This window comes from Callospermophilus lateralis, chromosome 1, assembly GCF_048772815.1.
Source record: "Callospermophilus lateralis isolate mCalLat2 chromosome 1, mCalLat2.hap1, whole genome shotgun sequence".
In the NCBI taxonomy this organism is placed as follows: Eukaryota; Metazoa; Chordata; class Mammalia; order Rodentia; family Sciuridae; genus Callospermophilus; species Callospermophilus lateralis.
The window spans coordinates 137,215,048-137,241,565 of NC_135305.1; the positions used below are offsets into that span (position 1 = coordinate 137,215,048).

A 26,518-nucleotide genomic window follows, 5' to 3' on the forward strand; every position below is an offset into this window, starting at 1 on the left:
GATCGAACCCGGGCCACACGCATGCCTGGCGAGCGCGCTACTGCTTGAGCCACATCCCCAGCCCTAAAGAGCTCATTTGATATTGCAATCTCATTTGAGATTTTGGTTTAATTTCATCAACTGCAGCTCTGTTCTGAGGTAATGGAGCAGTGAATCTCTTCAGAACCAAAGATGGAGGTGATGAAGAGTTGTCTCGTGAGATTGAGATTGAGTGAGAGGGAGCTTTGTGCAGACTATACTTGGCACAATTCTAGGCTGCGCACAGTCATCCAATGAAGACTCATGTCAACTGTAGGTCACATCTTTGCCTGCCTAGCCTATGAGGATACATGCAAAGGTTGTCTCTGCACTCACAGGATGGGACACACACCAAACACAGGAAAACTCATGGAGAAACACAGAGAGGCACATGCAACTCTCAAAGACAGACACAAAAACCACACCAGAAAGCCTACACACACACACACACACACACACACACACACACACTCTTCATATCACAGGCTCAAATTGTGCTTTCCCAAGCATATCAAACTTTGCCAGGAATAGGAAAACTGCAGGTCCCTGAAGCATACCACCATCATTCCCCACCAGTCCAAAGTATCACCAGTCAGCAGGGAGAACTTGGGAGGCCAAGTGGAGCAGGTGACTACAGAGTGAAAAGAGGACACTACCCAACATGAAGTGTCACATGGCCCCACCATGTCCACACATACACAGGGGATATGTAACCCCACTGCACATCTGCACACCTGCCTCACTGTCACCAGTTCCTAAACACACACTTAGTGGGGAGATGATCACCAAACCATCCATTCCTGAGATTCTGGGGGATCTGAACCCATTCTTCCAGATCAGACCTTCCCTGACAGTCAGAGGTAGACTAAGAGTTCCCATGCCTCAGTGACTCACATAGGAGGGGTGCTGCTGAGCTGGGGACACTGGCCCCAGTTAGAAGAGGTGTTGCTGGAGGGCCTTCCTGCAGTAGCAGCCAACAAAGTGAACTGTAGGTGTCATAATCTAGGCCTGATCCACTCTAGCTGCAGTTCATGGCCCCGACCCCAGCCGCTGACCCAGGACAGAGTAAAGAGGCCAAAGGCCAAAACCTTATCACATGGGGCTGCCCAGTGCATATTCCAGGTCTCACATGGACTCCTTTCATAAATGCACATCCTACTAGGCTCTTTTTCATAAAAATGAGGACAAAGGTGGAAAGTATACCTAGATTGAACATCCTCAGGCAGGTGCCTTCAACTAATTGGTGCCTTCCCCAAACCTTCCCCCAAGGCCCAGCCCCAGCTGCTAGCAGAGGCTTGGCTCTCACAAGTTCCAGTCATGCCTCTAGCCCTCCCTATGTATTCCATGGCAATGGCCTCAGCAATTGCCATTATTCATTATATTCATTTCAGATTTCGAACTAGGTCATGGGCGTGATAGGGAGTATAGCCAACAATGGCTAAGATTGAGGAAACAGATCCTAGAGAAAACTGGGAGACCATCTAGGGAATTCAGTATGATCCTAGAAATCTCAATAACTCTCCTACTTTTCTCCCTCAATCCTCCCAAGTCGAAAGAGGGCCACTTCACACAATGCCAAACACTCAACACAGCAGCTGGAAGATGACTTGTGAACAGCAAATCCGACTGTGACTGTGCCTCCAAATCCTTCAGGGCCACTACTGCTCTCAGCACAAATCCGAGAGGTCTCTGTAATGCAAACCCCTGGCCTCACTCTCTCCCTGGCCTTCTGCAACCCATATCAGAATTCCTCCACATTGATGGCTGTTCTTTGTTGTTTCAGCACCAGCCAGCTGGCACCAGCCCCTCAGTGCCCAGCACAGCAGCTGGGGACAAGCCCACAGCCTGTGGGATGTGGGAGGTGGGGCTGTAACACAAGGAAGCTAGGGGGGCTCGTGGTCCCGGTTCAGGATGCAGGATGGGCAGCACTGAGAAATCAAGGCAGCTTCAGACTGGGGACTCAGTCTTCCCACTATTCTAACCAGAGGGTGAAGCCAGATTTAAAGATAGGTATAGTGTAGCTAGGTAAATCGGGTCTGATATGGAGTCTAATGGAGAAATATGGAGTCGGAGCTGAGTCGAATAAACCAGAAACTACACCTGGGAGATTGCAATGTTAATGTTCCCAAGCCCCCGCCCCCCACCGCCCATCCTAAAGAACTATAAATGAAGCAGCTCCCAGCAGACAGGGAAGGTGCTAATCAATTCACCCTAGGCCCTTCAGGCCCTAATCACTCCTCCCCCCACCCTCCTGCCCCAAGGCCCAGCTGTTTTCCATCGTTTGGACTCCTCATCTACATCCCCCAACATGCAAGACAAAGAGAAATAAGCAAGATAAAAAACAGGAATGTAGGAGGACAAAAGAACGCCTTAGATATAAAAGGGATGAGACTTCCCCAGCCTACGGATTCCACCTTTCAGGGGACGTCTTTTCTGCTATCCTTTAATAAAACTTTTTAATTTCCACTCTACACTTGCCTCTGAGTGCATCTCTGGTGTATTTGGGGAAGCAAGGACTCCTCGAGGTAACCGGCGGTATCAGTAGCTCCAGTGATGTCCTTTATCACAGTCTAAACCCTAGCAGGAAAGGGAAAGTAGACTCCAAGCCCACCCCACTGCTTGACCTGAAACGGCATGAGTCTGAGGTGGCTGTGGACAGTAGCACAGGACTTCCTTTGTTGGACCACTGGTGAAGAAAGAGCCAAATCTTAAAATTCGCGCCTTCCACGGGGGAGGGGGTGGAGAGTTGGTGCGCGCAGACTCTGTGTAAACCGGACAGGAATTCTTTGAAATACCCGGATATCCAGGCAGGATCGGCGGCAGGGTCAACTGACCAGACGCTGTGAGATTTAAGACACCCGTGTTAGAAGGCGGGTATGGGCTGACGCAAGGGGAGGGACGCGCAGGCGGGCAGAAGAGCGGCGCTCAAGAATGACGTAAAAGGGGTCGAGCGAACCGCGCTCAAAGCTGACGTGAAGGGAGCTGGTAACGTTGCTGTGGCCAGCAGCTGGTGAACGCCAGCGCCATGGAGCGCTACGCCAGCTCCTTGGAGGAGTCGGTGGACGGGGCCCGACAGCAAGAAAAGCACTACCAACTGCTGTCGGCGCTGCAGAGCCTGGTTAAAGAGCTACCCAGGTGCGCAGCGGAGGGCGGGGCGGGCCGCTTAAGTGGCCCAGGTCCCGCCCGCGCTCACCGCGCCGCTCTACCTGCAGCTCCTTTCAGCAGCGCCTGTCCTATACCACTCTCAGCGACCTAGCCCTGGCGCTCCTTGACGGCACCGTGTTCGAGATTGTGCAGGGGCTACTGGAGATACAGCATCTCACCGAAAAGAGCCTCTACAACCAGCGTCTACGACTACAGAACGAACACCGAGGTGCGGAGGGGTGGCGGGAGAACGCAAACTCCTTCTCCAGGTCGGCCAGCCCCGGGAGTGCTTGACCTTTGAAGGTTTCCTAAGGGTCCCTCGCAGGAAGCACCTCAGGTTGACCAGATCAAGGATACAGAGCTTTCCGTAGTGTATTTTTGGTGGCCATTGAATCAAGCCAGTATTAATTGCACAACCTCCTTCTGAGCCTGACATAAAGCCAGAAACCCCTGCTTAGGATACCCTGTTTCTCCGCCCACTTCTAAACTAGAAGGCCCCAGGACTTTGCGTGGAGGCCATTGACCACACCCATACCCCATAGCGGATAAACGTTCGTTGACATCTCTGCAGCACTCTAGGGTCAGTTCCCTCAAAGGCCTTACAGGGCACCACACCAGCTGTTCATAGAATTCCTTAGCTCTGAACTCTATAGCACCTTCAGCAACTCCAACAGCTTTCCATTTGATCCACAGGCTTGCTTCCTCCTGTGTGTCCCCCTCAGGGCTTGAGAGCCCCTTGCTGAAAATTATAATAGGGAGCTCTCCATACACCCATCATATTTTTACCTTTGCTATTTTATTTTTTCCTAACTTTGTTATAAAAAAGAGTTAAAACATTTGGAAAATTTGAAAGAACTGTATAATGAATACCATTTTGCTCTCCACCTAGATTCAACAATATTTTGCCATAGTTCGTTTATGTAACACCTGAGCACTTCACCAGAAGTCCTTAGCATTCCACTATACCAGGATTTTCAATCCAACACTGTTGACATTTAAACTGGTGAATCTTTATGATGAGATAGTGTCCTGTGCATCACAGGATGACAGAGGCACCCTTCCCTAGTCATGACAATCAGACATGTCTGCAGACAGCCTGAGGGTCAATCCTTGACCCTGAGAGAACTGAAACAGTGCTCTAGAACAATGTTCTCCTACACAACCACAGTGAACCATTCCAGGTGTCATGGTCACATTACCTAACAGGTCTCAAATTGTCACTTTAATTTAATTAAGGATCCAGTCCAGGTTCATATCCTGCAATTGATTACTTAGATCTCTTCTGGAATAGTTCCTAACATTTATAGAGGCTGACTTTTTGAAGAATCCAGTGCATTCTACCTGTAAAATGTCCCTGTTCTGCATCTGTTTGTTTCTTCATGCTATCATTTAACCTGTTTCTCCACACTGTTGTTTTTTGTAAACTGGACAGCAGATTGAGGCCTGATTAGATGTAGGATAAATGTTGGTGACAGACCCCCCCCAAAAAAAAAATCCTCCTAGTGTTGCAAGGTCCCTTCCCCATGAGGGCAGGCAATGTCCATGTGCCCCAGGATTAATGTATGACTACTGAAAATGGATGTTGGATTTTATTAAGTCCTTTTCTTCCATCTATGGAGGTGATCGGGTGGGTTTTCTATTACTACAGTGAATTACATTGGTTTTTTTAAATTCCTGAGATGAACTGCCTTCTAGGGATAAGTAATGATGTACTATAATTTTTTGTCTATCTTGGATTTGACTTGCTAAAATGTTGTTAAGCAGTTTTGCCTCTGTGTTCATGTCAGATATTGGTTTGTAGTTGCCTTGTAATATTTTTGTTAGTTTGGGCATTGGGGTAATGATAGCCTTTTAGAATTTGTTGAGAAGTGGCCTTTTCAGTTTTCCAGAAGAGTTTGTGAAGTGTTGGTATTACTTCTTCCTTAAATGCTTGAGCAACTGTATTTTTAAACATTTTCATTGATGTACAAGGTACACATAGCTCACAGATTCAAAATACATAGCTCATTCTTTTTTTAATATTTTTTTAGTTGTAGATGGACCCAATACCTCTATTTTATTTATTTATTTTTATGTGGTGCTGGGGACTGAACCCAGTACCTCACACGTGTCAGACAAGTGCACTACTACTGAGCCACAGCCGCAGCTCCTAATTTATTCTTTTTAATACTCAAATTGTGCCATGTTTGCCATGTTGAGAGCTTCGGGCTGTCTCCATCTGATGTATTCCCATTATTTTTCCAGCACTTCCTTGCCTCAATCCTGGTATCAGCCATTTCTTCTTGGAATCCTGGTTGCTTTTAAGTGGGACAGTTTTTGGTAACTCTATAGAACCTTTGTCTTGTCCTTCAGAAGGCTTGAGCAAGGTCTTGGTATGGCCAGCAGAGAACAGGCTTGTGCTGACTTTCTGCCTTTCCTTCAAATAATTTTTAACAGGTGGTAATTGGCCTTTGTTTTCCTTGGGCATTCCTAAAGCCAGGCCCCTTCTCAGCAGGTAGTTGGCATGACTCTCTCCTTAACGTTTTCTTTTGCTTACCAGTGGAATCTGGGAGTTTGCCTGGGATTTATAGCAACATTTGATAAATAGAGTGAAGAAAATGACATTTCCCTGCAATTTATCTCTGCTCTTTGTCCTGCTTCCACTTAATGTACACTATAACCAGAAAACCAGAGTGTCTTTCTTGCCTCTGTGTTTATGGAGGTGTTTTGAAGGTGTCTTCTGATTTCAAACATATTTACTGTGACTACTATCACCATTGTGGTATATAGAGAATGTCAGGAAATGGGATTGGAGATGGCTATATGCAGTGCAGGGGCCAGGTTACCTGCCAGGAACCTCAGGGACAGTCATGAGAAAAGCTGTCACATGAGAGCTCTTCCTAGAGAGTGTGGGGTTTTGCATTTTCTTGTCCTGCCAGCAACCCCTCCCTGCTGGGGAGGCATGACTGTTTGATACTTAGACCAGTAAGGTGTAGGGCATTGGCTGTATATTCATCTGGTGCTTCTGTCCTCCTCTGATCAGCCCATCAGAGTGGACAGTTTGCACCCATCTATGTGTGTGGCATGATTTAGCAGGGACCATGGAGCCTTGCTCAGTGGTGGAAGGTGAAATCTTTTTGGAACAACAAACTCCTCAGCACAGAACTTCTGCTGACTCCTGATACCTCAGGCTTAACCCAAATGGGGGCCTCCCAGGTCTATACCCACCCTTCTCCCTTCTCTGGCTGCTGTGCAATACCTGGGAGATGCCAATGGGGAGGGGTAGTTCTATTACCCTGAAGGGCATTACCAAGGAAGGAACACACAGCTGGCAGTCATCAATCTTCTTCTCTTCCTTTCCCAGTCTTTATCTCTTTTGGTCTCCCATAGATGATGGCAGGGCACAACTAAAACTCTTATCATCTGAGCCTATAAGCGTTCAGACCTCAGTCACCCACCCACCTCCTCCAACCACCCTTGGTCTTCCAAGCTTAGGCTGTAGCTCTGATCTCAACCTTATACCAGCATTCCCTTTTCCATCTTCCTTCAGTTCCCTGTACCTTCTGGAGTCCCCTGGATATGCAGAAAGGTACTCTGGGCACCCTGCCCTGGGTGAGGGCAGACCTGGGAGAACTGAGACTCCACATAGCTTTCTTTCACATAGAGCTTAAAGCAGGGTGGGATCATGAGGTGGTGCTTCCCATCCTTCGGCCTGGCTGAAGGGGCAGACACGAAGGATTGAGGTATGCTCTGGGCTCCATTCTTACCTGTTTTGGGTCTATTCCCCTCTCCCCAAAACCTGCTATTCCTAATGACTCGACTCCATTCCCAGTTCTCAGGCAGGCCCTACGGCAGAAGCACTTAGAAGCCCAGCAAGCCTGCCGGCCCCACAACCTACCTGTGCTCCAGGCAGCTCAGCATCGGGAGCTAGAGGTAGGGGACAGGGGTGGGATGGCCAGGCCTGGCTCTTCCTTGCAGGGACTACCTGGTTCTGCTAATAGAGCTCAGGGTGGCTCAGGAGCTGCAGCTATTCTGAGTCTTGACCACCAGAGGCCTGGACCACCAGAGGCCTGGTGAGTGCCTACACATGGATTTTTGCCATGGGCCAGGGCTGGGTGGGGAGTGAAAGCCTAGCTGTGATTCTCTCTCTAAAACAGTAGTTTCTTGTGGGCTGGGGTACACACAGAGCAGGCACTGAATGGGGAACATTGAGGCCTCATGCATGCAAATACAATGATGGAGTGACAGGGATAGCCAGAAAGGGGTCCATCCTTCTCCCAGGGAGCTCAGAGTCAATTGGAGACACATACATAATCAACAAGCCATGGGAGAGTATGGGTGGAGGCTACAGAGATGTACACTAGGTCCAAGGCTGCTGGGGCTTTGGGGGAAGCCTCTTAGAACCTCTCTGCCGAGTCTGGTGAGGCTGAGAAGGGTGAGGACTGGGTGTGGTGAGGATACCTGTGGTCCTGGAGCCAGTGTCACTGGGGATGGGCAAGGTACTCAAGAGGAAGTGGCAGGCAAAATCGTGTGTTTGAGGCTTTGAAGGGTGGGGGGGTTGAGCCTGGAGCCACCCTCACTCTGTTTGCGGCAGGCAGTAGAGCATCGGATCCGGGAGGAACAACATGCAATGGACCGGAAGATTGTCCTGGAGCTGGACCGGAAAGTGGCTGACCAGCAGAGCACACTCGAGAAGGCAGGGGTAGCTGGCTTCTATGTGACTACCAACCCTCAGGTCAGTGCTTGGCCCTGCTACAGCCTTTATCAGTGGTCCCTGAAGGCCAAATACATTTAGGATTGTACTCCTGGTCCCTGATGAGTTAGGCTCAGGTTCAGTGGTAGGTGGGGATAGCAAGGAAGTGGGACTCCAGAAAGAACCTGGAGGCCAGTCCCATGGCCCACAGGAGGTGAGCCTGTAGGCCCTGGTATCTGCCTCTAGGCCAGGGTGGAAGAGCACCAGGTGTCATCTGGCCCTCATGGAGGACCCCTCTGTATTCCAGGAGCTGACACTACAGATGAACTTGTTGGAACTTATCCGGAAGCTGCAACAAAGGGGCTGCCAGACAGGGAAGACAACCCTGTGATCAGGTGGGGATCCCTGCTGGCCACCACTACCAGCATTGCTGGGAATACAGCCCTGTATACCATCACCAGAAAGATGCAAGGAACTTATCTTCCTGGTATTTGGCCACTTGCCAAATTTGATGCCCATTTGCCAGCAAGCATCACCATTTTAAGATCAAGCCAGGTTCATCTGGCTGCACCTGTCACCCACCTTGCCTGGGTTTTTTGTGCAAGCACTAGGATGGTGTCATGAAAAGGAGGGAGGCCTAGCCTACCCGCTGTCTCCCCCAGTGCTGGGTGGAGAGCAGGGTTGTTGGTTCTATACCTTCCCCATTCCATGGGCACATCCCAACCTCTCCCAGGCCCCAGGTTTTGAGTTTGTTTTGGTCTTGGCCTCTCCTTTGGCAGCTAAAGCCCCCAAATAAAAAGAATTCCAATGCACAAATCCTGTGACCCAAAGAAATAAAGGCACATGCACTTGGTTTGTGTCTCATTTCTGCCACAACCCACATACAGTCCTTTCTGATAGCTCTGTGGCAGTGTTGGAGACAGCAGAGAGCAGTCCCCATCTGATGCAGCCACCACAGTGTGGCTGAGACCTTTCCTGGGGCTCCCCTCTTTTTAGGATGCCCAGTCTCATCATCTGTTTGCCTGTGTGTAGATTGCAAGTCTGGACTTTGAAGTCATGGGTGGCTAGGTCTGCACTGAAGCCATCTGGGAAGTATATCCTGTCCCATCCGTGGTAGAAATGATCTCTAGAACTTGAAAGTGAGACTTCTCCATCCAAGCCATTCCCTCTATGCTGCCCAGAGCAAGCTAATTTCATGTGAGGGCACCATAGTAGAATTGATGGTTTTCAGATGTAGAATAGTAGTTTATTGACCAGGCAAGCTTTCCAGCTGGACCACTACCCACCCATGAGGCTCAGGTATAAGGGTTGGACCCTAGCAGCAGACAGTCCCATTAAACTAAGAGGTAGGGGCCCAGGCCCACTCATTAGACAATACCTTGGCTCAGGCAGGCATCAGACTCAGCCTAGGCCTGAATATCTGCATCCTGGGTGGGGCAGGAACCACCTAAGGCAGCCCTCCCCACCTCCAACAGGTTTCAAATTCTTGGGTATAAAAAGGCAAATCTGGTGGTGATAGCCTGGGAGCAACCCAGACTTACACCCCTAAATTCCTTTTCCCAGGGCTCTGGGAGGTCACAGAATAACCATGGCAGCAGTTGGTAGAGTAACTATGGTGGTGGCACAGCAGTTAGGCTGGGCGGTAGAGAAGGCTGCCAGTGCAGAGCCGCCGCCACAACTCCTGCCACAGCAGCTGCCGTTCCCGCTGGGTGCCCTTCATAATGCTGCTGTTCTCCAGTGCTCGACGGGACAGGTAGGGCAGCACCTCCATCACAGGGCCATAGGGTACATACTTGTATACAGAGAAGCCTGCCTGACCTATACACACAGCAGGGACACAGGTGTGACTTCCACTTTCTACATCCCCACCACGGTGTCCCCCAAACCCCACCCCACCCAGGAATCCCCAGCTCACCCAAGGGGAAGCTGATTTGGTCACACATGCCCAGAAGCTGTCCAAAGCACACCTGGTAGTCAGCTGGATGCAGCCCTAGTTCCTCCATCCTATGAACACATGAGACCAGGCTGGTGAGGAGTCAACCCTAAGCTATTGCCCTAGGAGAAGGGTAGAGGGCCCCAGTCTTATCTCTGAGGCCCTTCTGCCATACCCAGACTCCAACCCCTTCCCTCCAGGATCTATCCCATGCAGGTGGGGCTGAGCATTTGAGTTCTGCCCTGCCCCCCCCCCCAACCAAGTCTTGCCAGCAAGACTAGGCTAGGCTTCCCTCCTACTCCTAGAGGGAGGCTTTCCCTGGGTAGGTGTTGGTACGTAGCCAGCATTGTTCCCCTTTCCTCAACCCTTCTTTCTCCCCATTACCTCCCCCACACCTCTACATCTTGACCCCATAATCACCCTACCCCAAGAGCTTGCACCTGACCCTGGGAAGCTCCTGGGCTGTCTTAGAGCCCAAGGGGATTTTGCTTGGTGACTGGTCTTCTGTCCCCTTCAACCATTGTCCTCCCCTTGCTGGCTGCTCCTCCATCCCATCTCCACAGCTGTTCTATCCCATATACAGCCACCAGCAGCCCAAGTCTTTAGAAGGCAGCTGGTATGAATTCAGATGTGCTGCCAAATGTCAAATATGGAGTGTGGGAGATTTAGTACAAAAAAAGAATGAAAATTTTTGTGTGTGTGTTGTTGGGGATAGAACCCAAGTCCCCAGACATGCTAGGCAAGTGCATCCTCAGTCCTAAAACATAATATGGAAAATAATTTCATCTTTTTCTTTTAACATAGTTAATAGAAAATTTAAAATTACATCTGTGGCTCACATTATATTTTTATCATCAAAGCTCCAATGTTAGGGTGGGGACCCCCAACTATCTGGCTCCCTCTCCTGTCATACCATCCCTAACAGGATCCTACAGAACTTTCTGGGTTTTAAAATACCTACACATTGATGATTCTCAAGTTTTCATCACTAGCTTCCTGTATCAGGTGTCCTGATTTGGCACATCTGTACCTGTACTCCAGAATACCCATACATACACCTATACCTTAGGGCACTTTGGGGTCTAGGTGTGAGAGATGGAACCATGGTGAAAATTCTGGAATACTTAGGAATTTACTTCACCTTATTTCTGTATTTGACTTGTTAGATTTCTCCCAAAGTTGTGCTCCATGGGACAAGCATTTAAAGAGAAAACAGACTGTATTAAGTTCTAAATGCAATTTAAAATGTTAATGGAAACTGTTTACAGATGAGGCAGCACATCAGAGAGCTCTCCTGAAGGGCACTGAGATTTAACATCACCCTTAGACATTTCATTGAAGCATTTAAATCACCTAAAACAATTTATTTTTTGAACTTGAAACTTTAATTAAAGTCAAGATTAATGTTAAAATCTAAAGTAATGGCAGAGCAGCATCAAGAATACCAGCTAGGTCCAGAGGGCTTAAATACTCCATACCAGCTTGTTCCATGGATATTATCCTATAGCACCTAATGGGTTACTGTGAGCTCCTTGACCATTGGAGTGCTGACAATTTTCCCTAGCCTTGGAGAACCCAACAGCCCAGTACAAGTAGTACCTACCTGCTCAGGGTAAAACGAATGGTGTCTTCATTGTGGGAGGCTACCATTACCTCAGCCTTAGAATTGTGCTTCAGCTCCTCCAGAACATAGTTGAGGCACCTGGGGAGAGTGCCATGTGAGCCTGGTCCCAGGCCTGTACCCCTCACTGCTAACCTTGCAGGCCCAGAGCTATCCAGTAAGCAGCTCCTCCCAAGGGTACCTACCCACAGCATCAGGAGGAACAAAAACAGGTCCTGGCCCTCCATTCCTCAGCACCTCATAAAGGGGAAGGATCAAAAGCCAAGAAAAACTGAGCAACAGCTTGGACTCAACAGTTCACAAAGAGATGCGACTTCCTCACATCAAACATACTGTTACTACACAGGGGCTGGGAGGGAGCTTGCCTGCAGCTTTGCTTCTGGGAAGGGATCTTACAGTTTGCTTCCTAGCCCTTTGAGGAAATAAAAGGAAGTGATGCCTGGGGGCCTTGTGTGGGGTAAGCATCCCTGTTCACCAGCAAGACTCTCAACAGTATGGTCATCATGCAGTGAGGATAACCATCAGGGTTGGAGTACATTCTCTCTGACCCAGGAATTTGTGACACTGTGTCCTAAGACACAAAATCTGTAACAACAGATGCATACAACATGAGGAGGACGAGATGTTCAGTGAATCCTATTACAATAACCAGAAAAAGATCATAGACCCTGGACACATAACTTTGTGCACCTGTATTAAACACATGTCACTGTTAATAGAACCGCTCTATTGACACAGGAGGATCCAGATGTACCATTAAATGAAAAAAAAAAAAAAAAAAGAGCAAAGGACAGAGTGTACTGTGTAAACATTGATGGGCATGGCACGTACACAGCACAGATGTGCACAATGGGCTTGTGCTGCCAGGAAAGGAGCTGCAGCCAGCAAAGAGACACTCAGGGTCCCTTAGAATTTGCAACAAGAACGTAAAACCTCAGAGAAAAATCATGCAGTTGGACTGCCTGTGCTACACAAAAAAATCTCCAAGATAAACGGCAAAGATAGCAGGTGCACAACCATTAACTTTCCCACCATGTGAACTAAAAAGCAAATAGTAGGGACACCATCATGGGGAGGGCTGGGCACCCTGGGCTCATTGCACAATTCTCCACTAAGTATCAACAGAAGACAGCTGTGGGTATCAAGGCCAGTTTTTGTTTTGTTCAGTAGACACCTCTTTTTAAAAAGAGGTGTTTCCCTGGTGTAGCGTATCACATTCACCCCATACAACACAACCCAGGTTTAAAACTAGATAGAAATAAAATCTCTGTACTTTTCGCTTTTCTCTGCCAGATGCTATGGCCAGCCTCAGACTGAGCAAGCCCCTATCTCAAAATATTTTAAAATGTAGCTCAGTCTTAGAGTGCCCCTGGTTTCAATCCCCAGTACCAAAAAAAAGAAAAGCCTTCATGTTTTTTAATAAATGACAGAAGAAATATCACTTATGCCCTGAAGGAGACCTGAATGGGGTTAGCAGCATGGTCTTCTACGGTCCTCACTCCCCACACCCCCAGGAAACAAGACAGAAAGTCTGACTCACTTGTGATACATAGCATTAGTGGCCTCATATGTAGAGTTGATAGGGTCCTCATAGCCAAGATCCACAGCACGGGCACGCTCCTGGACCATGTATGCACCACGTACAAGCTTGGCCCCAAAACACCAGCCCTCACGGCGAGCCAGCTCTACATCCAGGGTCACATTGTCATAGGCATCCTGTGGGACCAAGGCCAAGTTCCAGGGACCCCAGCTGATGGCCAGAACAGGGACTTACTAGGGCCCAGGTGCTCCAAGGTATGTCAATTTGGGACACCTAGGACTAGGCAGAAGCCGCCTGAAGGAGGTGCCACTCTGGGAGTCTGGCAGATAATTGTAGGTAGAATGGGCCTCAGATCTGTCCCCAAGAAGGGGTGACACCAAGGCCACCTTTATGCATCCTCCTCTGGCCTGGGATATCCCTGTGGGGGGTCAGCCCAGGTGCCAGGTATCCAGAGTTTCCTCAGCTGGGATCAGGGTGCATGCTGGGGCCACCTGACTGGACCTCCACACCATCCTATGTCTGGATACTTGGCTCATCCTTATAAGCTCTGGATCTATACAGGCCCCCAGCAACTTAGCACCCTCAGGCTTAAGGTTCAGTTTGGGGTCCTATCCTAAAGTACCTCTGGGCTTCCTCAGGACATGCGAAATTCTGCACAAGTCTTTTTCTACAGAGGATCCCAGAGCTTTTATAAAATTCTTAAAGAGGCCTGTGCTAAAAGCAGATAAAAAGAAATGATCATCCATAAAGGGGATTTAAAGTACATCAGATGGATTCTTCTGCCTCCCCCATTCTCATCCCTGCCAACGCTCTTGTCTGAGTCCCAAAGCCCAGAACAGGGACTGGAGACAGGGTCTCAGAGGTCTTGCTTATTACTACTCTGAAGCAATCACCCCAATCTCGCTACCTCTGCAGGGCTGGACATGGCCACTGGGCAGGGTTTTCTTTCTTGGACAGTAGGGCCCAGACTAGGATAACTGTGCTACAGAGGGACCTCCCCTTGGGAACATAGCCTGCTCTCTCCTCTCTTTCCTCTACACCCAGCCTCTGCTCAGAGTAGGGCCAGGCAGATGCCACAGAGCTCAGAAAAGCATACCTCTTGCAGGGTAGTTGGTCGTGCTGCACACCAGAGGGTTTATAGTCAAGGCCTAGAGGTAGACAGGGAAGTGGGGAGGCAGGGGCCCATACCTTGAGGTAGCATTGGTAGGTGTTGAAGATGAGAGGCTTCTCCACATTGAATTTGCGTTGTATTTCCAGTGTCAGATGGCTGATTGCTGGCTGGAAATAGGTCTGCTCAGCATCCACCATCAGCCGTACCCCTGCTTCCATGGCTTTCTAAGAGGAGCAAAGGGCAGGAGAGACTTCATGGCTCAAGTGAGACAGATGCCCTTCCTCAGCACAAGTACCAGGGTCCTTGAAGCCCCAGCCCCCACCCCCACGTGGGGCTGGCTCACACCGCCCCACCGTGGCCAGGACATCCATTCTCTGCAGTATCCTCATCATCTGAAGCTCCTCCTTCTCAGTGAACTGTGACATCAGGGGTTCCAGCTGTCCTGTCTGAGAGTACAGCATATGGTCAAACTACACTGTAGAGCCGGGGAGGCTACACTTAAAGACCCAGATCACACCTGTGTCAGCAGTCCTACACTCAGCCCACCAGTACCACCTTACCCTCTCATACAAGGCCAGAAGGACCACCTGAGCCAGCCAAAACCTTGGTGCCTGGCCCTAGAATCAGACAGGCTTCTTTATCTTGCCTTCCCCCAACTACCTTTGCATGTGAAGGTCAGCACCTTGCCCTAGGCCAACCAGACACAGTGATATGATGCCCTGGAATTTCACAGCCAGCCAGCTCTTTGTCCTATACCTGGAGCCTGGTTGTATCAGGAGTGAGTTTAGTGCCCATGCCAGCTAGCTCCAGGCCCTAGCCAGGCCCAAAGTGTTTGCTTCTATGGCTTCCCCAGGACCCTCAAGGGGGTCCCATAGCTGTGGGGAGAACCCTTTCTGCTCCCACACAAGGCAAAGGATGTGAACCTTGACCAGCCAATCAATTGGAAAGGCTGAGTCAGGAACAGGGAGGACTCCAAAGGAAAAACCCATGATTACAGGCAGACAGGATAGCTATGGGGAACAGACTAACTTGCAGCAGGAGTACCAAGATGGTGGCCCTCAAGAAGTCAGGCAGGTAAGCAGTAGGCTGGAAATTGGAAGTGGCAAGACCCAACCTGGGGGGACCATGCAGCACAAGGGCCTGCCACTCTCCTGCTAATGTGGCAGAGAAGTTCTTGGTAGTGCTGACAAGCATGTCCCTCTGTAGGCCCCCAGCAGCTTCGCCTCACTCAACACAAACACTTTATCCCTGGCCATATGTATGATTAAGTCTTCAGGTGTCAGTGACTCTTAAAGTAGAACCGCACTGAACATGCCACACCTCTAGGCTCTAGGTCAGTGACTCAAAGTTTGGGTTTTGAGGCTGGGCCCTCAACTGGCCAGGGCTGAACAGCATGGAAGGAATGTCTGCAGAATATGTTCCCAAGAAAATGTTCCACCTTCAAATCCCAGCATAGGAGGGGCTTCAAACAGTCTCATTCCTCTCCCTGTGAATGTAGGCTAGCCTAATGATTTGCTTTTAACAAACTAAACTTGACAGGAAGTGACACCATATGACTTCTGAAACTAGGCTGGAAAAGGCAACATGGCTTCTACCTGGCCCTCATCTTAGAAAACACTTGCTCTTGGAACCCAGTCACCATTTTGGGAGGAAACCCAATCAACAGCCAGCATCAGCCTTTGGACATGTAGGTGGGGTACCTCCACAATGACTAGATCCATGACCCTCTGAATACAAATGTATGGAAGATCTCAAACAAGAACCACCCAGCTGAGTCATATAAACCTAGAATTATGAGAGAGAATAAAATGATTGTTGCCATTTCTGGCCAAAGAGGTTTGGGTGACCTAACAAACAAAGTTAGATGACTTGAAGAAGTGCCCCCCCCAACACCCAGATATCCTCTGCTTGTGGCTCCTCAAGGCTCCATGTTGGTCTCTGTTCAGCACTCTGAGGACACTAGTGGGTTTGTTCTCTCCCCTGTGGGGCCAGAGAAAATAGTAGTCTCAGTCATACTGTGTCCCCAGGGTGGAAAACAGGAGATATGTGATGAGCTTAATTCTCTTCTCAGCCAGGACCCAGTGAGAGGGGAACATTACCTGCACATTGGGGATCAGCAGGTGCTTGGAAATCTGAGTCCTGCAGCGAATGAGGCTGTTCCACTCCAGCAGGTCCATGGTGCTATGGGAAAACACAAATCAACAAAGGAGGCCGAAAGATATTTCTTGATCCAGCCACACAGCTTTAACCATGGGTGCTCAGATTGTTGGATGTATCAGGCCAAAGCCAACCCATTCCCCAAAAGAGCACTCCCAAACCCAGCTACCATAAAACTCACTTCTGTTTTCAGTCTTAAAGTTAAAATATAAATATTGTTCTCTATTTAAAAAATTAAAACCAAAATGTGAACATTCCTGAATTAGGGCATCAGCATTTTTATAGCTGATGCCCTAACAGATTAGGTTCAAGGAAAAGCCAAAGGTAGGAGAACAGGTAGGAGGCAGATGCAGCTTTAGAGGGACTAGGTAAGCAACAATGGATAGGGATGGCTGGGCACTACATATTAATGGGATCCCCTGGTGACTTCTATCTCAGTCTTTGGCCCTGAGGATGGGATATGGGACTCTGATTCATTGCCTACCAGTGCAGGTCTCAGGAAGGGCCAATACCCTTTTTCTGGGACTCAGATAATTCCAGAAGAAGCCCTGTGTCCATGCTGCCCAGCCCTATCCCCAGGGATTTCCCAGGTTCCCATCACTCCTACTTAGTACAACTTAGAGAAGTGGTCCCTTCAGCACTATCACCTCTTAAAGGAGCAACCAGGATTTGGAGAAGCTGCTAAAACTCAGCTGGAACCAAGGCTACCCCAGGGTAGTTGAGTAGTCCCCCTTATTCTCAGGGATGCTGCTCTTACCCAGATGCTCCCAGGGTCTCTGGTGTAAACCAGTTCTCAATCTCAGCCCTGGATGCAGTGCCCATCTTAGCAATGCTTTCCTTTAGAAGTAAGAAGGAGGAGTCAGCACTGATGTCTCCGAGCCCTATCCACTAATGTCCCCCTCTTTTGACTTTATTACATCATTAGCAGAATGGAATCCATTTTGGACTTGTTACTATGCCACAGATGAGTCTATTCACATCTGTCTACTGATGCCTGTTCTCATCCCTCAGCTCCTCCACACTCTTGCTACCTCCCCAACCCTCTGCCAGTACTTCCTGTATTTGTTCAGAAGTAGAGCCCATGGCAGGTCCTCTTTTTCTTCCATCCTCCCCAGCTGAGAGTAGCAGTAGAATGGGCTATCTCTCAGAATTGCTCCAGGGATCCACCTTGGACCACAGCCACTTACCACTGGATGAGGTTCTTCCCCAAGACCCCATGGTGACCCCCTCACACTCCACCTGTAGTGCTACCACCTCCAGTTTTGTGTCCATGGCAGCGTGCCCAGCCTGCCCTTGCTCTGCAGCCATTTGGTGAAAAAAATGTCTCCACTTGGTCAGTACATCTGAGAAATGCAGCTGCAAACACAGGCCTGAGTCACTATCCATAACACACACCCAGCTCTCCCAGACCCTTTAAAGCTCTGATACCCCAAAGACAGTACCAATCCTTATATACTCAAGAATATGGACACATATGCTATCATTTAATGCCCACAGCAGCCCAAATGTCTTACAAATTCTCTGGAGAAAGAAGGTTCTAGCACTTACCAGAAACTGGGGTCTACCCAGGGAAGTGAGCTTAATTGCTATGAAGCCATCATCGCTGGCTTTACCTGTCAGAAGCCAAAGGAAGAACTATGAAGAAACAGATACACAGATGGGAGAAGGAGCACCAGGAATCTGTGCCCTGCTGACTGTGCAGCCAGTTCCCTAATCATGTTGCTATCCAGTCCCCTAAACACATTTGCACTTGGCTGCTCCAGAGACCCTACAACAGAGGTGGGAAGGGGTGACTTGGTAACATTTTTGTTTGCCACATGATGCAGAAAGATGGTGGCCAAAGGAAGCAGCAAGACCTACACACTGCTATGAAGCCCCAAAGGTGTCCCTGCTTCTCCCTGCCTCAGTTTCCTTCCCTAATGCTATCAGCACCACAGGATATCCATGTATGGGTCACAGGACACAGACATACCAAGTAGAGAAGAGGGTGGGGCACTCAGGTCATCTTTGCTTCTGTTTGCCCTCCCCCTACCTCATTTTGCCCCCAGAGAAAAGAAGCAGGAGGCAAGAAGATGTCCCTCACCAAAATGACTGAGCATTGACCTGACCACTAGGGATCCCCCCAGCCCATTAAGCAGAAACTTTGAAGCATCACTCACTCCTGAACTTAAAAGGTTCAGAAGGCATAAGACCTGCTGCCACTATACACAAGACTGCTAGGGATGGCACGGGGACTATGCTGGGATCTCGTGTGACTTAAGGACATTGGGGCTCAGTGACCTCATGGCTTAACTCATCACCCCCATTCCCAGCCCCCAGTAGGCTGTACCAGGGAGGGATTCCCTGTCACAGAGGATATGGCATCGTTAGCCAAACCAAACACTGACCCAGGGCAGGGGGTAATTCAGTCCACAATCATGGACCATCTCCCAGTGTTCCACATTCAGGCACTTCCCAAAGAAAGGGCAGGAACATGAGGTAGAGAAGGAAGAACTGTCTCAGAAAAGGGCTAGATGCAGCACAAACTGAGTGTGAGAGCCAAGCCCTCTCACTGCAGACCCAGCCTTCTTCACCAACCAGTATCTCATCTCCACTTGCCCAAGGGTCTTCCCAAGCTGGGATCAGGCAAGTATGTAGCCAAATCACCCTACCTGAAGCCTCTATGCAGTGCAACAGGGTCTCCATGCGGCTATCATACTTGGTTTCACTGGCACAGAAGTAAGTATGGGCACCACTGATGACGCTGTCCCTTTGGTCTCCAAAGGTTAGATGGGCCTGATATTGCTTCTCACTCTTACTCATGCCTAGAAAAGTGGACACATGGCCTAAAAATAGCCACCAGCTCTACTAGAAGGTATAGCTCAAACTCCCTATACCCAGCATGAACAATCCAATGACTTTATCCTTGGCACCCTCAGATGGACTCAATCAGCACTCCTGTGCTATGGGCCCCACAGCTCTCTACTCCACAAAGCTGCCTTTTTCTCTCAGATGGTCATGTACCCCTTCCCTTGCTGTTCTTTTAGCTATAATACATTTCCACCTGGCAAGCCTCATCATGGGGCAAAAAAGGTCAGGAAGGCCAAGCCTCCATCACAAAGACCTGGATTGTCACACACTAAAAGCCAAGAAGACTAAGTCCATATGAAAGGGCTATGAGAAATACTCAGGGCCTGTCACTTGCCAATGTGTGAGGATACACAGAGCCAAGCCAGGAGCCCCGGTACAGGGAGGAGCCTCAGGACTTAATCTTTACCCCAGCGTTTACTCAGGCCATGAACCCATATGTCTCCTGGGCCACCGGGGTGCATAGGGGTGGGGGAGAGCATCTGTTCATAAACAGTGGCCTCTTACTCACTGCTGCCATTCCTTTCTGTTGAAGAGGCATAGGACCTGCAGAAAAGAGAAAGAGGCAAAGGTCAGGGTCATAATACCTAGGCCTGCAGGTAACAGGAAGCAGAAGAGGGAGAGGAGGCTGGGGCTGAGCTGTGGGCCTGATCCTGATCATGATCTTGACTGAGAGCTGGCTCCAAAGCACAGCTCAACTTGGGTGTGACCACTGGGCCAAGGAGGGACAGTGGCCTCTGGAGCCCTTGAAGCCCACATGAAATCATGTGGATAGAGCTCCTCCCTACTGAGGAAGAGTAAGAAAACTATCCACTGAGATTCTCAGAACAGCCCAGGACATGCAGCTTTGTCTTGAAAAAAGCTAGCAAGGAGGTGATGCTTCTTCCCAGGAAAAATGGGAACACAGAGCCACAGAGGGCACATAGGAATGGAGGCAGGAAGCCCAACTCCAACAGTGAAATCCCCTTGCTCTGGCTTCTACCTCCATGTCCATAGCCTCTGAGTTCCTCTGAGGACACTGGGCAGAGCTCTGGGATCCTTCCCCCACTGCAGGCACAACCACAACCTGGGGGGCCAGCCTCCCTGCTTTATTCTTGCCCCTTAAACTTATTTTCCAAGCAGCAACCAGGAATTTTCTTTTAAAATGCAAATCAAATCTCACTATCCCCTTGTTTAAAAAGCCTCCTAGGTTCACAAGGTACCCAGAACACCCAAAGTCTTCAATAAGACAGGACATTGAGGTCAAGACACTGGCTGCCCTTGGCCCAGCTCATTTGCCCTTCGACTAAGGCTCAGTCAGGCCTACAGTCCTCCCCACAGTCTTTCAACTAGCCTCACTGTAAGTTCCCTACCCTATTGCCACTTGTCCTTCCCTTCTCCACTGTACCCCCTTCTGATGTCATCCCCCCCATTAACCATTCTCCCCCCTAATGTGGCAACCAGTTTCTAGTGCTCAGTTCCAATGCTATGCCATTGGGATAGCAAGAGTTTGGGCTGTTATAAATAATGGGGATGCTCACCTTAACCTTAATCCTAAAACACTGGGCTTTTTACATCTCAGATTTTGTATTTAAAGCGGTTATATATTAATTATTCATTAATTATTCATTAATTAATGAAGAGAGAACTCAGCCTCATAGCCAGTACCATCCAGGGTCTCCAGGGCCTATGGCCCAACCCATACCCCCACCATCTCTTGAGGCAAAAGTAAAGCCATGGAAAGGTCAAACCAGGAAAGCAAGGACGGATGACAGTTAACTGCACCTTTGGTAATTGCACCTTCAGAAGGCCTCTTGTATCAAAGGGCCTCATCATTAGTGGCTTTTGACCTTACTGATCACAGAGCAAGGCCTGGGCCACTAAGCCACCTGATGAGCCTTCCCCATTGGCCCTGGCTCCTAACCCAGGACCTTTATCAGGGGACTTTGAGCCAGAATATCCAGGTCAAAACCCAAAAATCATGGTGGACCCAAGCCCTTAGGGGAACGGGATTCCTAATGACACCACAGTCCATGAAGCCACAATCCAGGATCAGGAGGTAGGCAAGCAGCTACTGCTCTTGCACCTCCTGCTGACAAGATGTAACAGAAGAGAAGAGGGTAAACTGTGACTGTGTGACAGTGTTCTAACTCTGTAACAAGGGAGTAGTCAGGTCCCACAAAGACCTCCTGTCTGTGACAGGGAGCTTCCTGGCCTCCTTGTAAGGCTTCGGCATGAACTGGCAGGGTCAAACCCCTAGCCCTTTAAATCAAGGCCCAGGAACAAGACAAAAGCCACACACTCCCATGCCTTATATGCTAAGGCAGAGGAGGCAGCCTGAGAACTGCCTAGAGTAGAAAGTCTCATGGCAAGGGACAGCTGACCTTGGGCCTCTGGACCTGGGTGACCCCCAACAGGAAGATCTGGTTCTGAAACTGCACAGCCCACAATTTATATAGCATGTGTTTTAACTAGCATACACAACTGCTGGACCTTGACTCAATTCTTCTCATGGTTAGTCCAGAGGCAGGCCCAGAACCACCACTACTGTCCCCTCCTTACCACAGTCTTAATTCATGGTAGTGGCCTCTGCTTCTCTCCAGAGTACAATCTATGGGCCTTGTTACAAGACAAGAAAGGTTGATATTCCTCCACCACCACCCGTTATCACAAGGACACTGAAGCAGATCCGTACTGCTAGTCACTCCTGATCAGGACTACCCACTGAGCCCTGCAGGCCATGTGATGGTATGAAGTGGTGCCTGAAAGTCTAGTCCTTCCCTACAGCCTGGGTTCCTCTGAAGGCAGAGCTACAAGCAGCAGAATTGGGTGTATATCTTTGTTATCTACCATTGGCATTAGATGGTGGTCACCCTATAATGGCTCCACTTTATGCTTTAAATATAAACCTTTATGCTTAAAATGTAAACCTCTCTGCTTGACTACTGGTGGCTTATTTTAAAACTGACATGGGTTTTTTTCCTTCTTCTTCTTCCTTTCCCTATTCCTAACCATGAGGGAAGCAAGACTGACCTTCTTCCTGTCACAAGTTGACAAATTATCTGTTCTTCAGCTCATTGGCCAAAGCAATCAAGAAATTCAGACTTCTGGGCTGGCACCAATGGGTCTGAGAATTGGTTAACTCTCAAGGCTACAAATACATTATGACTCCTGATAGGGCACTTGAGGAAATTAGCCTCCGTATCCCTTTTTAAAAGCCTACTGTCCCCCCGGCAGTTAGAATTCCAGTGTCTGAGGCAAAAATCCCCTGTGTATTCTACTTTGCTAAAAAAGTAATAAAACCTTTTTCTCAAAACCTTGTCCCAGTACTGGGTCAACATCAGGGACAAGGACTGAGCTTTTATATCAACACTGTCAGGTCAAGAAGGGACTACCACTTAGGTCTCAGAACCCAAGCAGACAAGTAGCCATCAACAGCAGGTAGCCTAACAGAGGCACAGCCTTTGCAGAGTGAGGGAAGTGGATTTCCAAGTGGGGAGGACAGTCCCCAGGTAAGGCACGGGCCAGCCCACCTCCAAATGCTCCAACTACTGCCAAGCATGGAGGAAGCCAGAGGGGCAACTCTAGGAAAGGATTCTTTTCATATCAAAGGCGCCTGAGAAACTGCGGTTGTGAAATCACCCTGTCTGGGACCGAGGCCACAGAGCCCATTAGTTATTCAACAGGCAGCTTCAGTAAAGGCTGCAGCCAAGTCCCCAGGGGGAAGGGAGGCTCGCAGGGGATGCTGGACTAGAGCACCCTGCCTTCAAAACAGCCAGTTGCAAGGCAAGGGGCTGGGCTCCTCAGGCCAATGAGCCAGAGGCCAGCATGCTGAGACAAGGCAGATACATTCTGTTCCCAGGGAAAGAGGCCTCATGTGACTGCCTTTCCCTACCCTACTCCCCTGCAGCTACCTGGGGCGGGACAAAACAAATGTGAGGCCTGATTTGCTCCACAGAGGGCATGTCCTGAGCCTCACAGGGGTCAGGCCCAGAATCTAAGCCTGTCCTGGAGAGTCACAGGCACCAGCACTTTGGGAGGAAAAAAAAAAAAAAAAAAAAAGCTAGCCTCTGTTGTGTCTGCTATTACCTCAAGAAGTAGCAACATCATCCTGACATTCCATCCTACTGCCCAAGTGGGCAGGTCAGTGAGATATGCCCCCTACACTCCCTGCCCAGGGCATGGGCCTTGCAACAAGTTTAGTGACAACAGGAGGGGACTCCAGGCCTGCCTAACCACAGTGTTCCTGGCTGTGATTCCCTTCACCATGGATGCCTGGGCAGAGGCCAACCCTGGGAGACTCCACACCCTCTAGGCAGAGTCACCTGCAGATTAGGAAACTATTTCAAGACCAGCTGAGGCCAGGCAAGGGTGGAATGGTGGACCCACCAGCCAATCGGGAATTCCTGGGAAGAGAGACTGTAGCAGAGCAGGAAACCAGAGCAGCCTCCTGCGAGCTGGAGGGGGGGGGGGGGGGGGTCGGACAAAAGTTTGGGTGAACAACCAGGCAGCACATATTCTCAGTATTGGAGGCCACACATTTACACAACTCTGCCCTGTAGGGCAAAAGCAATGTTAATTTCATAAAACTTCACATGTCACAAAACATGATTCTTGTTTTGATTTTTTTTCAACCACTTAAAAATGCAAAAGCCATTCATAACTTGCAAACTATATAAGACCAAGTGTTGGGCTAGACTGGGCTGAGGATCCATAGTGTTCAGTCCCCAGTCCTTAACCACCTCTGGGTTCAGGCATACTGGTGTCCATTCTCACCCTCCTCCCCAGGTGGGCTTTACTTACACCAGCCTTTCCATGGAAGCCCAGAGTTGTCATCTGCAGAAAGTAAAAACACAAGAACTCCTGGCAGAACCCAAGAGGGCCACTTGTAATCAAGCTGATGGCTCATCTAGCATTGGCCTCTACCTAGACAAGGCTGAAATTCAGCAGCTAAACATGGCTCCCAAAAAAAAACAGTGTCTTTTGGGGTTACTACCAGATGCCTGTGCGGCTCTAGATAGGTAAGCCTTACGCCATCTCCTTGCACTCTGCCTCCTCGGAGCTCAGATCTTCCTCCACTCCGTAGTCCAGGATGGAGCCAACACCAAAGGCCTTGTTGTGCCGGATCAGGGGCTGAATGGACTCCTGGTCCTCACCAGCCACAAACTGCCCATAGAAGGTCATCTTCATTAGCTTGTCAAACAGCTTCTGCCCAAGAAGTTTTCTGGCTATCTGAAGCAGCTAGAAGGCAAAGGGAAGAAGCTGACTGGGTCATCCAGCCTATCCCTTCTCTGCAGAGAAATCTTCTTTATACCTCCCTATAAACTTCAACCACTTAGGGCCAAAGTGCCTCACAGCATCAGGTTGTTTAGGGTGGGTTTTGGGGTTTTGCTGTCATTGTTGTTTTAGTACTGAATATTGAAACCAGGACCTTGAGCATGCTAGGTAAGCATTTTACCACTGAGCTACATCCTCAGCCCTTTTTTTTATTTTTATTTTGAGACATGGTCTCACTAGGTCACCTAGGCCACTATCAATTTTATAAGGAAGATCATTAAGAGCAGCTTGCTTATTTACAGCAACCATAAGTCAATCTTCATTTAGAGCAGAACAGTGGGTGCTAAAGTACCCCTTTAGTCTTCCATCTACTCTGGTCTCCCTATGACTATGAGCACATTGTTCCTTTCTGGACCCCACCTTTGAGGGGGCCAGCTCAGAGTCCACCCCAGGGCACAAAGGGGTGCCTGACCACTGCTTGATAGGTAAAGAGGAGCATGGCGCATCTCTGGGAAGACAGTTTCTATCCGTCTCTCACTCCCTTTTAGTCACAGGCAGGCATGGCTTCTGTACAGTTTGACCCTATCCCACAACCAGTCACTTGTGATACCACTGAGAGACCTGGATATAGCCTTTGCCCTGTCACAGAGTCCCTGTGGTTGACCACTCCCTCCTGTCATTCCTGCCCCAGAAGGCTGCCTCCTCCTGATTACAGTGCCAACAGCACTTCCTGCTCCTTTCCAGTTGCCCCTTATAATGCTGGTCCTCCCCACCTGCTCTACCAAATCCTTTACCTCCAATATCCATGCTCACTCTCCTCCCCAGATGGGCTTTACTTCAGGACATTACCATCTGCCACAAACATATTGGGTCTCCTAGAGGAGATCAGTTCCAAGTTCCACCCCTTCTTCCTCTACCACACTCCCATTCCTGCCACCTAGGCTCCAAGCGTGACTGTGAAGCTCCCCCAAGGGATTCAAGCCAAAACCTCTGATGAGCACCTGACTCTAACTTCATGGGTGTTGCCCTCACATCCCACCTGCTATGGCCTCGGCTAAGCTGTAAGTGTGACTTGGTGTTTCTTTTACTCCTCCTGCCTCCCAGTGGAGTTGAGGGCAACATGAGGCACTCAAAGTCTCACCGGAAAAAGCCACCACTACCTACACAGCCTTCCAGACTCCGGGACCAACAACCAGACCCCTACAAATTGTTCCCAGGGTCACCTTGAAATAACTGTCATCTCTAATACCTCTAAACTGGTTAATTCCCCCAAGACTCCCACACTTCTTAAAGTTTAAATTTGGGTGTTTAGGTGATTTCCTATTTTCTTCAGCATTTTTCAGAATGACGGTGTCTGGGAAGTGACTGGTCACAGCTTGTGGAACTCTGCCAGAATTCCCTTTGAGCAAAATGAAAGATACTTGATTTTAAATTCCAGGATGATAACTTTGTATTCCTGCAAGTGGTACATATCTTAAACATTCATTGGTCTTTGTTTTTAATTTTAAATGATGAGTAGGGAAATTCACAAGGTCCGAAAAGGAATGCAAGAAACGCCTCCCTTCCTGGCTTCAAATCATCGCTTCAGGCGATATTTCAGTGGCCCCAGCTTAACTCCATAACGGCTCCCGGGACAGCAAAAGCCCCCAGCACCGCCCCTAGCCACCTGCAAGCCCACCCATCCACCCACTCGCCCACCTTCTGATGGCGCTCCAGCAGCGTGGGTGAGGCACACAGCCGTAGCACCAGAAGATTGCGCGCTAGCTCCCAGGTACGCAGACTGCGGTACGCCTCTTGCGCGTTGCTGAAGTCCACCACGGGAACTGGCGGCCTCACGGCCTCAACCGGCCTGCATCCCGGCACAGCCCTGGGACCCGCGGCGGGCTGCTCGCGGGTAGTGGGCGAAGTGGACAGCGGGGCGAGATGAGGTGTGCGGGGAGAGCGGGATCGAAGGGAAAACACACGCCTCAATGCCATGGCGGGCAGTCTCTATGATCCCGAACAGCTTAAGTAGACCCAGACAAGGAGGCTCCGCCCTGGAGCCACGCCCTCACTTCAGGAGGTCTTGCCCCCCAATCCCCGCCCGCCCCCCGCCCCCAGTTCCGAGCCCGGTCCTCTCCTCCAGAGGCCCCGCCCCGCGCGCTCGAGAACGGTGCGCGTCCAAAGGCAGGCTCCGCCCGCCGAGCAGCTTGGGCCACCAGAGTCTCCTCCATTTTCCT

General features: G+C 49.5%; 2 protein-coding genes across 4 annotated transcripts; one reads left to right on the top strand and one right to left on the bottom strand.

Moving 5' to 3' along the window:
* The first annotated feature begins 2,833 nt into the window (after positions 1-2,833).
* Positions 2,834-8,687, top strand: Dgcr6l (DiGeorge syndrome critical region gene 6 like). Its single transcript, XM_076855666.1, has 5 exons — positions 2,834-3,153; positions 3,231-3,391; positions 6,974-7,074; positions 7,736-7,876; positions 8,142-8,687. The coding sequence occupies exons 1-5, from the start codon at positions 3,044-3,046 to the stop codon at positions 8,223-8,225; spliced, it is 597 nt and encodes a 198-aa protein (XP_076711781.1). The 5' UTR covers positions 2,834-3,043; the 3' UTR covers positions 8,226-8,687.
* Prodh (proline dehydrogenase 1) lies at positions 5,171-26,310 on the bottom strand. 3 transcript variants are annotated; one of them, XM_076855578.1, is made up of 14 exons: positions 25,998-26,310; positions 24,055-24,263; positions 19,555-19,589; positions 18,848-19,000; positions 17,745-17,809; positions 17,436-17,552; positions 16,954-17,033; positions 16,139-16,220; positions 14,393-14,485; positions 14,117-14,263; positions 12,929-13,104; positions 11,371-11,469; positions 9,750-9,838; positions 9,052-9,652 (listed from the first exon to the last, which is right to left on the bottom strand). In XM_076855578.1, exons 1-14 carry the CDS (start codon positions 26,274-26,276, stop codon positions 9,465-9,467), a joined length of 1,812 nt encoding a protein of 603 aa, XP_076711693.1. In that variant the 5' UTR covers positions 26,277-26,310; the 3' UTR covers positions 9,052-9,464. The 3 variants fall into 3 exon arrangements, with proteins under 3 accessions (XP_076711697.1, XP_076711693.1, XP_076711705.1); XM_076855590.1 differs by lacking the exon at positions 9,052-9,652 and adding an exon at positions 10,909-10,951 and having other exon boundaries at positions 9,770-9,838; XM_076855582.1 differs by lacking the exons at positions 9,052-9,652; positions 9,750-9,838 and adding an exon at positions 5,171-5,719.
* Between the last annotated feature and the right edge of the window lie 208 nt (positions 26,311-26,518).